This window comes from Sciurus vulgaris (genome assembly GCF_902686455.1).
Source record: "Sciurus vulgaris genome assembly, chromosome: 1".
NCBI lineage: Eukaryota > Metazoa > Chordata > Mammalia > Rodentia > Sciuridae > Sciurus > Sciurus vulgaris.
In genome coordinates, this window is record NC_136461.1 from 19,835,935 (window position 1) to 19,850,662 (window position 14,728).

At 39.3% G+C, this 14,728-nt stretch overlaps 1 protein-coding gene across 1 annotated transcript in view; it reads left to right on the top strand.

Moving 5' to 3' along the window:
• The first annotated feature begins 788 nt into the window (after positions 1-788).
• The window catches only part of STX12 (syntaxin 12), a 33,224-nt gene continuing 19,284 nt past the window's right edge, over positions 789-14,728 (top strand). Inside the window, exons 1-2 of the mRNA XM_079115175.1 lie at positions 789-1,036; positions 13,469-13,538. Of these exons, the coding sequence (XP_078971301.1) occupies positions 919-1,036; positions 13,469-13,538 (188 nt within the window). The 5' untranslated portion in view covers positions 789-918. The remainder of the gene's footprint in view (positions 1,037-13,468; positions 13,539-14,728) is intronic.

Below are 14,728 nucleotides of genomic sequence, written 5' to 3' on the forward strand. Positions count from 1 at the left end.
CAATGTTTAGTTTTTTGAGTTACTTTCCGACAACATTTTAAAAACCGACTGTCGGGGTTGGGGTTGTAGCTCAGTGGTGGAGCGCATGCCTAATGTGTGAGGCAAGGGGTTCGATCCTGACACCACATAAAAATAAATAAATAAATAAAAGGATTGTGTCCATCTACAAGTAAAAAAAAAAAAAAAAAATTAAAAAAACCCGACTGTTCGTTATCTATTTTAAAGATTAAAATACAGACAGGACATTGTCCCTTGCCGTGAAAGTGCTTATCAACAAGTGAACTGCAGTGAATATTCACAAACAGTACACGCTCAACAAATATATTATTTTATTGTTTAGATTGGGAGGAGGGAGAAATGAAAGTGGTTTGAAAACCATAAAAGTGCTTCGCAAATACTACCAAAGTCGTAGAGGATGAAAGTAAAATGAGGAAAATTTCGGGCTACGGTTTGGTTACGGATCTGTCTCAAGGTTGTTTAATTCTCCCATATTTGGGCCTGAATTCTCAGAACAGAACAGAATAGGATGTAAGGGCTGAGATCATCTGGTACAATTTTATGCAAATCGAAAATTCTTGCCTCCTGTCACTACGCCGAGGCGAGAAATAACACCGCCACCCAAGATCACCCAATAGGAGCCCCCACTATCTGATGTCATCGTTCCGCCCCACATCCCCACGCCTGGGAGAGTCCTGTCTCTAAGTTACCATGCAGCGCCAGTCCAGCGGCGCCTGCGCACTGCGGAGCGGGGCGGGGCGGGCGCCTGCGCGCTGCGTATGGGCGGGGCTAGTGCGCACGCAGCCTCAGCCCCTTCCCCGCCCTTTCTCTTCCCGGTTTCCCTCTCAGCCTGCAGGTACCTTCTGGTGGCTGCTTCCGGTAGGAACGCGGTGCAAGGCGAGCTGGTTTCAGCTCCTCGTCATGTCCTACGGTCCATTAGACATGTACCGGAACCCGGGGCCCTCGGGGCCCCAGCTCCGGGACTTCAACAGCATCATCCAGACATGCAGCGGCAACATCCAGCGGATCAGCCAAGCCAGTGAGCCAGGGACCCAGCTGGGGGCGGGGGGCGTCCTGGGGACAGGCCTGGGTGAGGCTGCCGCGACGCGGAGTCCGGCTGGGGCCACGGCCAAGGCCACATTTGAGACTGTCTCGGGCTTCCACTCTGGGGGCGGCGGGCTGTCATCCCGGCGTCTGTCAGGCCCGGGTCCCACGAGGATCGGAGCCCAAGCTGAAGCTCCAGTTTCTTTTCAAGAGTTCTGCCCAATGTTGAAATCCACACAGCAGACCTAACAGCCCGAGGGTGTGTGTGTGTCACCTCGAGGGCAGTGAGTGCCTTGACTTGGCGCAGTGGTCAGCCAAGTTTTTCCTGTCATCCTCCTTACTCCCGCCCACCTAGCTTTCCTCTTTGGCCAGTTTGAATCAGGGGTTGTTTACTGATTGAAGCTTTAGGTTCAGCCACTGGCTCCTCGGAAATCAGCAACTTTCAATTAAGGGAAGTGGAGAGTGCACGTGTTTGGGTGACAATACACAATCCTTCCTGTAATGAATTTGGAAGTCAGACACAATGACTGGTAGTTGGGGGTGGGGGTGGCGGGATGGTGAATGACTTCTGTTTTAATAAAGAGAATTCGCTGGAAACATTTCTTTCAATTTATGTTATTTTTGTCTTTTGTCACAAAGAATTTGGTTGTATATTTGGATTTCAAACAGATGAAAAGAGTAACCCTGTCGAGCTACTCTTTTGAATAAATTTGATACACACAGAAGCTCAGGGACTTCACCACAACCGCATAGCAAGTAAGAGATGGTTGAGTTGTTGGTGGAATTAAGAATGACATTACTTATCTTAAAACTCTCCTCACCATTAAGATCTGAGGGAGATTGTAGCTTAAGAGTCAAACACAGGCTGTTTCGTGTGCTTGAAAATAATCTCAGAGCTTTAAAAACAGTAGCAGAAACTTTACTTGGAAAGAATGGTGATCATCAACCTTGTTTATTATTGTGTTTTTTGATCTTGGCTGTACTCTGTTAATAGAACTACTTGGTCCTGAATTTTAATTATTTTCCATATTTTAAAGAATAATCTACCACTTTGCTTTTAGATTTATATGTATATTATAGAATTTGAGAGGTAGGAAGTTTCTGATGGGAAGGGATTAAAATGGAAAGAATGTATGGCCTGTTAAGTCCAGAAATTTAAAAAAAATATGACTGCTGGTTAGAAGGTATAGTACTTTGTGTTCCAATTTCCTTTTGTGAAGGAACTGTAATACAGGTTAGATCAGAAAACTCTGGTTCGAGGCTGAATTTTTTTTTTTTTTTTGGTTTGGCTAAATCTGATTTTAATGTCTGTAATATTCTGTAGTTTTTGAGTATCAGACTATGGGAATCTGTTGAGAACATAAAGAATCAAAATACAAAGTTTAAAGGGATGGTATAGAAGAGTTTTAGGTAACAATAACATGTAGGTATTCAGGGGAGAGAGAGACCATTTTCAGTCTCTCTCTCTCAAGAAGGAAATCAGGGAAGGCATTTGAACCAGGTCTGGGACAATGGTAAAAAGAATTTAAACCTTTGAAGGAGACAATAACATGAACAGGCATAGTAGTAGGAAAGCATGAAGTGTGTACAGAAAAGGAGAGTAATTTGGCTAGAGTGATGAACTCCAGAAAGTAGAAAGTAGGGCTGGAAAGGTAAGTTGTGGCACAAACAGGAAGGACATTAGGGACTTGGATTTAATTATTTAGGAATGTGTAAATTGAATTGGAAGGGAGAGAGACTGAAATCAGAGATACCAATTAGGGACAGTGAAAATGAAAAGGAAGGAAAAGATAGGAGAGGTTCCTTTGGTTATAAAATGCGTAGGATTTAGCTGTTGATTGGGTATTGGGCTCAGGGGATCATTAGGGTCAACCATTAATAATATTAATAGCTACCTTTCAAGTACATACTATGTGCTAGGCAGTATGAAAGGTGCTTTATGGGCAGTATCTCACTTAATTTTATAACAATCCTGTGAAACAGTGACCAATATTATTTCCGTATTATGGGTTAGGAAACAAATTGAGAAGGGTTAAATAATTGAACAACTAACAATTCAAATTTAGTTGAAATTTAAATTAAAACATCTTAATTTGAAACCAGGTCCGTCTCCTATGATTAGCAATTTACCTTTTTTGTTTTGTTTTGTTGTTCCTGGGAATTGAACCCAGGAGTTCTTTACCATTGAATTACATGCTCATCCCTTATTTTTTATTTTGAGACAAGCTCTCATCAGGGCTTCCCTAAGTTGCTGAGGCTGGTCTGGAACTTGTGACCCTCCTAAGCTGCTGGGATTACAGGCATGTGCCACTGTGCCCATCTAGCAATTTACCTTTTTATGATTTTTAAGGATTATTACAGTTCTATAGCAGTTATCACTTTAAGTAAACAGGTGACTTGCTTTTTAATTCTGTAGAGGACACTCTGCAGGGGACTACCTGAAGTTGTGGTGCTGTCTTTTGTGATATGCCCCTCTCTTCTGTTATATTGTGATCTCTTTTGAGGCAGGGACATGACTTGTTCAGCTTTATATTTCTAGTACTTATTACAGTTCCAAGCATATGACATATTCACTCATTCAGTGTACAACATTATATATATATATATATACACATATATACACACGTATATAAATAAAATATATATAATTGTTTTTTTTTCAGTACTGGGGATTGAACCCAGGGCCTTTATGTATGCTAGGGAAGCTCTCTGCCACTGAGCTACATCCTCAGACAGGGTCTCACTAAGTTGCTCAGTCTGGCCTCAAACTTGTGACCCTCCCCCTTCAGCCTCTTGAGTAGCTGGGAGCAATAAATATTATCTGAGCACCTGCTGTGTCCTGGGGATAGAGCAATGAACATGTGATAAAAATCACTGCCCTGATATCACGTGTAGGTATATGTGTATATGCACACACACGTGTGCACACACGTGCACACTTACACACATAAATCATCAGTGCTACGAAGAAAAATAAAATAGGGTAAGATAGAGAATGAAGGGAGAGGAGGGATGGGTATGCTATTTTAGGTAAGTTGGTCAAGGAAGGCTTCTCTGAGGAGAGGGTGTATGAGTGAGTAGATACCCAAATGAAGGAGCTTTGTGAGTAGCAGGGAAAGGCGTTCCAGATGGAGGGCAAGAGCGAAGGCTTTGGTGTGTTCAGAGAATAGCAAGGAGGCTAATATGGCTGGAGTGCAGGTAGAGAGGGGAGTGAAATAGGAAAAGTGGTCAGAGAGGTAGCCAGGGATCAGATCATAGGGTCTTGAAGTTTTAATACTTATATTCAATTGATTTGAATGAATGAGGTTTTTCTACCATTTCAGAACTCTTCCTGCCTCTTTCCCCTTATACTATGTGGTACCTACCATCTCCCAGGTACTCTCGGCAGTTTGAGTTGAAATTCTTCCCTTGGGATTGTTTGGTGAGGGACTGGGAATTAAAATTGGTTGGATGACATTGGATACACCTAGTTATCAGGCTAGTGCCTGTCTCCCAAACCTCCCAGACATGACCAGCATAACCCATGAAAAATGTAAGCATACAGACACATACCCACATACCCATGCAGCCCTGCAAGGACCTGTACCATTGAAAATTTGAGAGAATAGCTATTGTTTTTTCCAAACAGTTCAACCACAGATGGGGGTTTGGAATTGTTGAGCACATTGGCCTGAGATAGGACAGCCTACTGCGTGGGTCGTAACAGGTACAGCTAAGGTTGGCTGCCTGGTACAAACAGTTGTTATCAGTATGTGTGGGGTACAGAGGAAGAATACTTGACTGCTAATTGTGAATGAAGGGCAAGTGTTGCTGAGGCAGATAGGAGGAAAAAACCCAATATCCTCAAAGTTAACTCTGAAATCAAAGGACAGCATTTCTAATTTATTGTAGTATTATTTTACTGATAAATAGTTGAACTTTTAGGTGTTCATGAATTCTGTGGGTTGTTTCAAAGTTATTTTCGTATAATTTCTCCCTTTTTATTTCATGTCCATCTTTTAAAATTTTTTTTAGTTGTTGATGGACCTTTATTTTATTCATTTATTTATATGCAGTGCTGAGGATGGAACCCAGTGCCTCTCATATGGTAGCAAAGTGCTCTACCACTGAGTCACAACCCCAGCCCTCATGGCCATCTTAAGTCTTTATCATGTCAGCAGTTGTACTTGGGCTGGGGAGATAGCTCAGCTGGTAGAGTGCTTGCCTTGCAAGCACAAGGCCCTGAGTTCAATCCCCAGAACCACCAAAAAAAAAAAAAAAAAAAAACAGTTGTACTCCAGCAGCACACCTGATTGTAGTCTCACCGTTGTAATTCATCCAGATGATGCTGTTATCAGTATGTCTAGAATATTCTCTTCATTGTACTCCTCACTTCCTCAAGAACCTGTGGTGGCTCTGTTATCTACTTCTTAGATCTTGACATTCCATCTTGCTTTCATTCTCTGAGTTCTTAACCCAAATTAGCCATTTTCTACTCCTCTTCACTCTTTGCTACAGGCAGTCTGTTTTTCTTTCTTTTTCTTTTTTTTTTTTTCTTTTTTTAAGAGGACACAATACCTTTATTTTATTTTTATGTGATGCTGAGGATCAAACCCAGGGCCTCATGCATGCTAGGCAAGCGCTCTACCACTGAGCCATAACCCCTGACCTGTTTTTCTTAATATCCTGATTTTTTTTTTTTTTTTGCTTCAAGTTTTTGCTCATTTCATTGCTCCTTTCTTTGCTCTCTCCATGTCACTGACCACCTAATGATACAAATCCTTTGAGTTGTACTTAAATCCTGCTCCTCATAACTAAGCCTCCTTTTGGTTTAAAGATCATGGGCTTTAGGGTGTCAGCATATCTGTAAATGAGTCCCTCCACTACATACTGTTAATTTTGAGCAGGTTGTTTTCCCTTTTTGTCTGTTACCCTATTCGTTTTTTGATTTGTTTGCCTACTTTTTTTTAATGTTACTAAGGATTGAATCTAGGCTGCTCTGCCACAGAGCCACATCCCCAGCCCTTTTTGTTTTTTAATTTTAAGATAGGATCTCACTAAGTTACTGAGACTGACCTTAAGCTTGTGGTCCTCCCACTTCAGCTTCCCGAGTATCTTGGATTACAGGCAGGCACCTCTGCACCTGGCCTGTTACCCTTATTTGTAAAATGAATGGAATTGTTAAAAGGGGTTGTTTGAAAGTGCCTAGTATACTGCCTGGTATGTAGATAATCAATAAATAGTGATATTATTTGTTGAGTCCCCCCCAGCCTACTATAGTTTAGTAGTTATGTAGGTAGGCCCAGGGTCATACTGCCTTGGACTTGAATTGTTCATATACATCGTACTAGCTGTGTAAACACTGTAATTCACCTCTCTATTACTCAGGTTTCTTATCTATAAACTGGAGTTAATAATACCTACTTTATAGGGTTTCGAGGACTAAATGAGATAATCATGTAAAGTATTAAAATGGTACCTATTATATAGTAAGTGCTTAAGAAATGTTAGCTATCAACTTAGGGTGTTTCTTTTTTTTTTTTTTTCTGTGGATTCACATGCAGTTTTCTTTCATAGTTTAGCATTTACTTATAGTCTGTCTTCTTCAGTTTTTGACCTTGTCTCTGCAATAGAGCAATCACTATGGGTTTTGTGGGGATAGAGAGACCATGCATTATACATTTCTCTTTAGCTATAGTGCCTGGCACAGCAGTGGAGCTGTAGTTGGCATTCAGTATGTACTTAATTGATTTTATCATTGCTGAGTACATTTTTCTTGGTCTTGAGTTTGATAATAATAGCTGTCCTTAATTGAGCTTTTATATGCCAGACATTGTTCTATACTTGGCCTCATATTATCTCATTTCATCCTTACAACCATGTGAAGGTTCTCTTGTTATTCCCATTTCTTAGGTTAGGAAATAGACACAGGAATGTTCCCTTTTGCTCAGTATCACTCAGCCAGGAAGTGGTGGAACCAGGAATCAAACATAGGCAGTCTTAATTCAGAGGCTGTGCTCTTAGCCACTGCGTATTCTGTCACTGGTATGTGAAATGGAAGATTATACCTTTGATATTTTCAATTAGTTTAGAGCTTTACTATTGTAGTACAGTAGTGATTTTTCAAAAGTCAGATAATTTTCATTGTGGCTATATAGAAATAGAATGTCAGCCTAATTTTCAGAGCAAAACACTGAGATGACTTCATTGTCATAATCACCACACAGGCTATTGGCTATCATTTTCTCATTTAGTATAAATAATGTTTTGTTTTGTTTTTTGTTTTAGTGTAAGTAAGGGTTTTTCATTGATTTCCCCCACCCCCACAGTTTTGGGGATTGAATTCAAAGGGACTTTACTACTAAGCTTCATCCCCAGCCCTATTTTGTTTTTTATTTTTTTGAGACAGGGTCTCACTAAGTTGTCCAGGATGGCCTCAAAATTGTGATCCTCCTCCCTCAGCCTCCTGAGTAGCTGGGATTACATGTGTGTACCACCATACCCCACTGAGGGTTTTTTTTTTTTTTTTTTTAATATACTGAATTACAGCATTAGATTTTATCAAATGAGAAATTTTGTGATGGTAGTGGCTTTCAAGATGATTAGACTTTGATTTGGATTAAGGTTCATTTGGAGATTCAGATTCTGCTGATATCTGCTCAAAAGCACGTAAGGAGTGTTCAATTTAGATTAGTTCCTAATGTTGACGTTAGCAGTAATGTACAATAAATTGATTTGCTTTATCCTCTTGAAAGTTTTATCAAGGACATAGTTTTAAAAGTGAGAGGTCAGTGATAGAAGAAATTGAGGCCTAGTTTTTAAAATAACAAAATTACTTACACAAAATTGAAGGACTTGCCTTTACATTTGACCTAGTCATCTGGTTTTTTAGAATTATGTTGCATTTCATTGGAGATTCCCAGTTGCATCCAATATGTTATAATATGTTGATCTAAATTTTAAACTTTTTTTTTCATTTACTAGAATACTGGGAAAAGTAATTTTCTCATTAATTAAGTTGACCAGAAAACTCTCTTAGATTCAACTCATTTTGATAAAAATATTTCCAAAAAGGCCAGGCACAGTGCTGTACACCTGTAATCCTAGTGACTCAGGAGGCTGAGACAGGAGGATCACGATTCCAAGGCCAGCCTTAGCAATTTAGCTAGGCCCTTAGCAATTTTGTAAGCCCCTGTCTCAAAATAAAAAATAAAAAGGCTAGAGCTGTAACTCAGTGTTAGAACATGCCTGGGTTCAACCCCCAGTAATTCCCTCTGACCACCCCCCCCAAAAAATTCCAAAAAGTATCACTTTTTAATATTTTTATAAGTGAGATTTTTTTGGTAAACATTTAATTCTTTTTGTGCTTTAGGTTTATTTAAGGATATAGATCTTAGTTGTAAAATATATGGATCAAGGAGTCACTAGTTTTTAAAAAAATCCCTGATTGGTAGGGGTTACTGAGGGTAGTATATAAAAAGTTTTTCTTTGGGGTCCCATAAACTAAGACACCATCGTCCTTGTGATTTGAGTTTTAGGGTATCTAGTACTGCATATTGCTGGAAACTTCTTGGAAAATAATATTCAGGAAGGTAGAAAGAGTTAATGAAAGTTTAGATTAATTCTGGTGCTTGGCTAGCAAATGATCCTATAAAGTCTCCAAATGTACTTCCCCAAACCCCCATCTCACAAAATCAGGTCTTCTCAAAAAGTGTCGCACCCTTGCTCGCTCTCTCCCTCTCTCTTGCTCTCTCGTGCTTTCTTGCTCTCTTTCTTTTTTCAGTTTTGGGGATTGAATTTAGGGCCCTATACCTGCTAGGCAGGTGCCCTGCCTCTAGACTACATCCCCAGCAGAATTAAGCAGTGTGGGAGTATATTGAGATCATTTAGCTCTCACATAATTATAAAGATTTCATGAGAGAAAATACTCCTCCCCAGAGATACTAAGTACTCCATAAATATGAGCTAAATCTGAATATAATCTACAATTGGTAAAAAAAGATATCCAGCAAAATGAAATGACTTACCCACTGCCATACATTTAGTTAGCTTAGATTTCAGATTTCATTATTCCTAATCTACTTTAATTCACATCTGCTTTAAAGACAATGCCAAAATGTCAAAGGGAGGAGGCTGACTCAATTACTCATGATTATTTACATTCTACTGGGGGCCTGGCACTCTGCTGGACTCCAGTGAGTACAGAGGAATATTCCCATAAGTGGGTGGGAGTTGGGAAGGCAGCAGGTAAGAGCACGGACTTCCGCCTATTTGCAGTGTGAGCTGTGAAGTTTGGGTGATATAGATAAGAAGGGTGGGGCAAAGTGGAACACTGGGAAGTCCAGGCTTGCCCTGTACAACTACATTCTGTTTCCTTTAAGAGTCAGCCCTTTAAAGGAACATAGTACGACCCAAAGAATGTAGCCATTGGGGAATTAGCCTACAGTTTGAATTCTGGTTTTTATGACATTGCTCAAAACAGTTCAGTTGTTTGCCATTTAATTAAAATTTCAAGTCCTAGGGCTGGGGTTGTGTCTCAGTGGTAGAGTGCTTGCCTAGCCCCGGTGGGGCACTGGGTTTGATCCTCAGCACCACACAAAAACAAATACATAAATAATAAAGGTTAAATTCTTTTTAAAAAAATTTCAAGTCCTTATAATCATTAACAAAGCCCTGTAAATCTGACTCCCCACTTTCGCTTTGACTACTGCTTTTCCCTCTCTTGCTTATACTGCTGTTGCCACCCTAGCCCTCTTGCTGTTCTCCACCACAACAGACTCTCTTGCATTGGGAACTTTGTACTGATTACTCTGTCTGAAATGCTTTTCCCCCAGATAGCAGTGTGGCTTGAACTGACATTTCCTTTAGATCTCTGCTCCGTGTTACCTTATCAGAAAGGTTTCTCAGGCCACCCTATATAAACTAGTACCCTTTGCCTCCCTCTGTTATTCCAGCCCTCACCTGAATTTATATTTCTTTCTAGCACTCATGACCTCCTGATGTGTATTTATTACCTATCACTGAGAATGTAAGCTTCTTGAAAGCAGATGTCTGCAGAGTGGAGTACCTACTCTGTGTGAACAAATGAGTTCTGTAAGTCTCAGGAACCTCATTGTGCCCATATGCAACATGGATACTGATGCTTACTTAAAGCATTGTTGGGGTCAAATAAGATAATACTTACTAAGTACTTAGCCCAGTGCCTGCTACATAGTAAATGCTCAGTAAATGCTAAAGCCTGCCCTCTTTCATAAATTACTTTTGTGACTGTTAAGTTAATAGCTTTAAAGTGGTATCCTCATTCCCAGTAACTTAGATAAGAAGAACTGTACATGATAGTGATGAAGAAGAATGGTTATTTATATCTCATGCTGTCTTAGCAGAATACAGTAATTGGAATTGTGCTTACATTTTCCTATGGAACATCTGATAGCTGCATTTAATAGAATAGATATATTTTAGGGAAGTTTTGTCAAAAGGCAGATTTTTAATCATGAATTCTATGTTCCATTATAAAAGTGGATATATATATGTATATATCTACACCACAGCACGCATGCACACACACACACACACACACACACACACACACACACACATATTTATTTATTTATTTTTTGGACTGGGGATTGAACCCAGGGGTACTTATCACTGAGCCACATCCCAGCCCTTTTTTATTTTTATTTTTTATTTTGAGCCATGGTCTTGCTAAGTTGAAAGTCGTCTTTTTTTTTTTTTTTTTTTTTTGCAGTGCTAGGGATTGAACCCAGGGCCTTGTAAGGCAAGCACTCTACCAACTAAGCTATATATATCCCTAGCCCAAAAGTCTATTTTTCTAGGAAAATGTGGTATCAAAATTTTAAAAATTGGGGATGTGGGGGTAGGAATGATAGTAGAATGAATTGGACATTATTACCCTATGTGCATATATGATTATATGACCTGTGTAACTCTACATTATGTAAAACCAGATGAGTGAGCAGTTATACTCATTTATGTTTGATGTGTCAAAATGTATTCTACTGTCATGGATAACTAATTAGAACAAATTTTAATAAAAAGGAAAGTCATTATCTGAAGTGCTGCAAACCTATATATTCTTCACTCAGAAAAGTTTTGCTTTGTAAAACCCATGATGTAATGATTTTGGCTAGGGAGAAATATTTCCATTTCTGTTCAGGAGTGGGGTCACTCAGCAAAGAATTAGAAGATTTTTGTCTAATCATTGCTTCTTATCAGATTTATGGGCTAATTAGCATGTCAGTGCTCTTGTAAAGTAACTGGTACTTAATAAACTTTAGTTTGCTTTGTTTTGTTGTTTTTTTGCTAATTAGGGACAAGATTATAACTGTGATCCCAACATGTTATTTTAAAGAGCACCATTAACATAAAGTAAATTTGGAACAATTAATTCTTCAACTTCAAAATTCTAATAAGTGAGCATTTTTTCTTTTTGAACATACCTTATTCCTATAATCTTCACAGATTATACAATATACATTGTTTTCCTAATTTTCTTCCCCTAAGCCTATTATTTAGCAGTCGGGTATTACACAGGCAAAACTTTGATGGTAATCCAGAAAGGATGGAAGAAGCACTCATAAAGGAGCTTTATAGCTATTGTGTTATGTTATCTTTGAAGTTCTGTTGCAACTTAAATATGTTCCTGAGCAAGGAGCACTTGATGAATCTGTTTTGTACTTCATCTACTTGTAATAGAAGACAATAAATTATCTTAAAAAACAGGCAGCACTCTACTGTCATGTATATCTAAAAAGACAAATAAAAAATATTTTTAAAAAGGCAAGTGGGCCACAGTGGTGCACACCTGTAATCCCAGAGACTCAGGAGACTGAGACAGGAGGATCGCAGGTTCAAAGCCAGCCTCAGCAACTTGGCAAGGTTCTAAGCAACTTAGTGAGATCCTGTCTCAAAATAAAAAAAAAAAAAAGCAGGGGTTGGTGCATGGGTGGGTACTGAGGATGTAGCTCAGTGGTACTGCACTTGCCTACCATGCACAGCCCTGGGTTTAATCTCCAGTAATAATAATAATAATAATACATTAATCATACAGCTAACAACCTCACCGAATTAAAAAATCTCTGACCTCCCTAGCAATCAGAAAAAGAAAATCGAAAGCAAGACATACAAGAAATCATGGACTCTATTCCTGTTGGAGAGATCAGTGATGGACAGGGGTGGTCACATTCCTAGGCAGACTGGAATTAGGAGTATCCCTTTGGGCTGGGGATATAGCTCAGTTGGTAGAGTGCTTGCCTTGTAAGCACAAGGCCCTGGGTTCAATCCCCAGCACCACACACACAAAAAAAAACAAAAGAGTATTCCTTCTTACTTGTAGAAGGTCAGTTCCCTAACTTCTGCTTTCCTGGTCTAGGATAAGGGATTAGATGCCCAGGATTCAACTATGACCTTTCTAAGTCATAGCAGAATCTCTAGGAAAAAGTAAAAAGGATTAAACAAAAGCATATCTTTGTTCGTGTCTTGATGTAGACAGCACAGTTGAAAGAACATTTCATTGGAGTCTGATATGCCTGCGGTTGAAGATTTACCCTGCAACTGATTGTGTATGCTTACATAAAATACTTAACCTCTCTAAATATATTTCCCTGTCTATGAAAGTACATCTACTTCAGACTATCTCTGTGAAAATTAATAATAGAATGCATACAAAACACATCAAAGTGCTCAGTCAGTAGTAACCTATTCATAAAGATAATTGTATATCATCATTCCAAAATATTGGCTATAGAAAAATTTGTATGTATTAGTGACTTTAATTTTTTTTTTTATGTACTGGCAGTTGAACCCAGGGCCTCATATATGTTAGGCAAGTGTTAGCCCCTGAGCTACATTCTTCTTATCCCTGTCTTTTTTTTTTCCCTTAATTTCGAGATAGGGGTTAACTAAATTGCTCAGGCTGGGCTTGAATTGCTCTACCCCAGCCTCTGGAGTAGCTAGGATTATAGGTGTGTACCACTGTACCTGGCTGGATTTAATATTTTATTGTTGGGGATTGATATTTGGTTATCAAGACCCTTTCAAAAGTTTTGTGTGGGCGTTTTGTTGTTGTTTGTTTGCTTGGTGCTGGGGATTGAACCCAGGGTCTTTGGGTATGCTAAGCACTTGCTCTATCACTGTGCTCCCTCCCCAGCCCTAAAGGTGATTACATTTTTAACCAGTGCCATGGGAGATCTGGAAAAATTATTACTTTCTTTAAGGATGATAAACCAAACCACCATGTACTGCTTAGTGACATAGTTACTCTATAGGTAAAGCTAATCAGTTTTTGGAGGAATGTGTCTGCTAAGGTTTTGATCATATCATGATTTCTTATTCAGGGTGTGGATAGACTAGTGATCTGAGAAGTAGGGTGTTCATGATGAATATATGTTTCTTTTAAATAAATCTTTTTTTCCCCTCTCCCCAGCTGCTCAGATAAAGAATTTGATGAGCCAACTAGGAACTAAGCAGGACTCAAGCAAGCTACAGGAAAATCTGTGAGTAGCTTCCTAACAAGGTTGGGATTTGTGAGGGCCCTTTGAGGACTTAGTGTCCTTGCTGAGTGGCAGCTTAGGTTTCAGGTCTGTGAAATCAGAATGAGAAGCAGTGGATCAGGACCTAATAGCTGGATTTAGAGAGGGGCAACAAAGTATATTAACGAATTCAGATTTCCATTGCTTCTGTAAGACCTTGAACTACTTTCTTCCCTTGGTCAGATTAGTAGGACAATTTGGGCACATAGAGAAGGGGACTTCTACCTCTCTTAAACTATATTCTGCTCACAGTTCTGCCTAACAAGCCACCTTGTTGACACAGGACTCCTGATGATCTAGTCTAGTTTGATTTTTAACTATATATGATATTAGAAAGAATATTCAGAATGACCCAAGGGGAGCCTGAAGGAGAGCACAGTAAACTGGTAGTAGAACTCCTGATTTTTTTTTTAATCATATTCTTTTAGACTTCATTCCTTCATTCCTTCAGGAAGTCTAAAAATGAATGATATAATTAGAAGTGAATGATATGATTAGAAGTTTAGTTCCTTATCATTAAAATATATTTAGCAATATTCCTGTTTCCTGTCCTAAAACATTCTGTAGTGAAAGAATGACTATTATTACTGTGAGCGTTTTCCAGGGAGAGATGAAATCTCTCTGTTTTAGTACTGTTTGGGATGTTCTGGCTCCTGATTGACTCTCTCGTTTTTTATTACCTTGTTTTTAATCCTGCAGGCCCATTTACAGTGAAAAAACATTAATAGTAGTATGTTATTTTAGTCCATTCAAGCTGCTGTAACAAAACACTATAAACCAGTTAGTTTATAAACAACAGAAATTTATTTCTCATAGTTCTGGAGACTGGGAAATCGAAGATCCAAGATCCAGACATGGCAGATGCAGTGTCTGGGGAGGGGCTGCCTTTTCATACATGAGGCCTTCTCACTTGTGTTCTCCCTTGGTCAAAGAGGCAAAGCAGTTCTCCAGGGCCTCTTTCATAAGGGACTAACCATTCATGACTAATCCACTCTTGTGATCTGATCACCTCCTGGTACCATTTCCTAATACTGTCACCTTGCAGGGTTAGAATTTCAGCATATGAGTTTGGGGGGACATGTACATTCAGACTGTATCATGGGGTTTGTCTGTCCTCCCTAAAACCTTTGCAAAAATGACTAGACAGTAGAGGA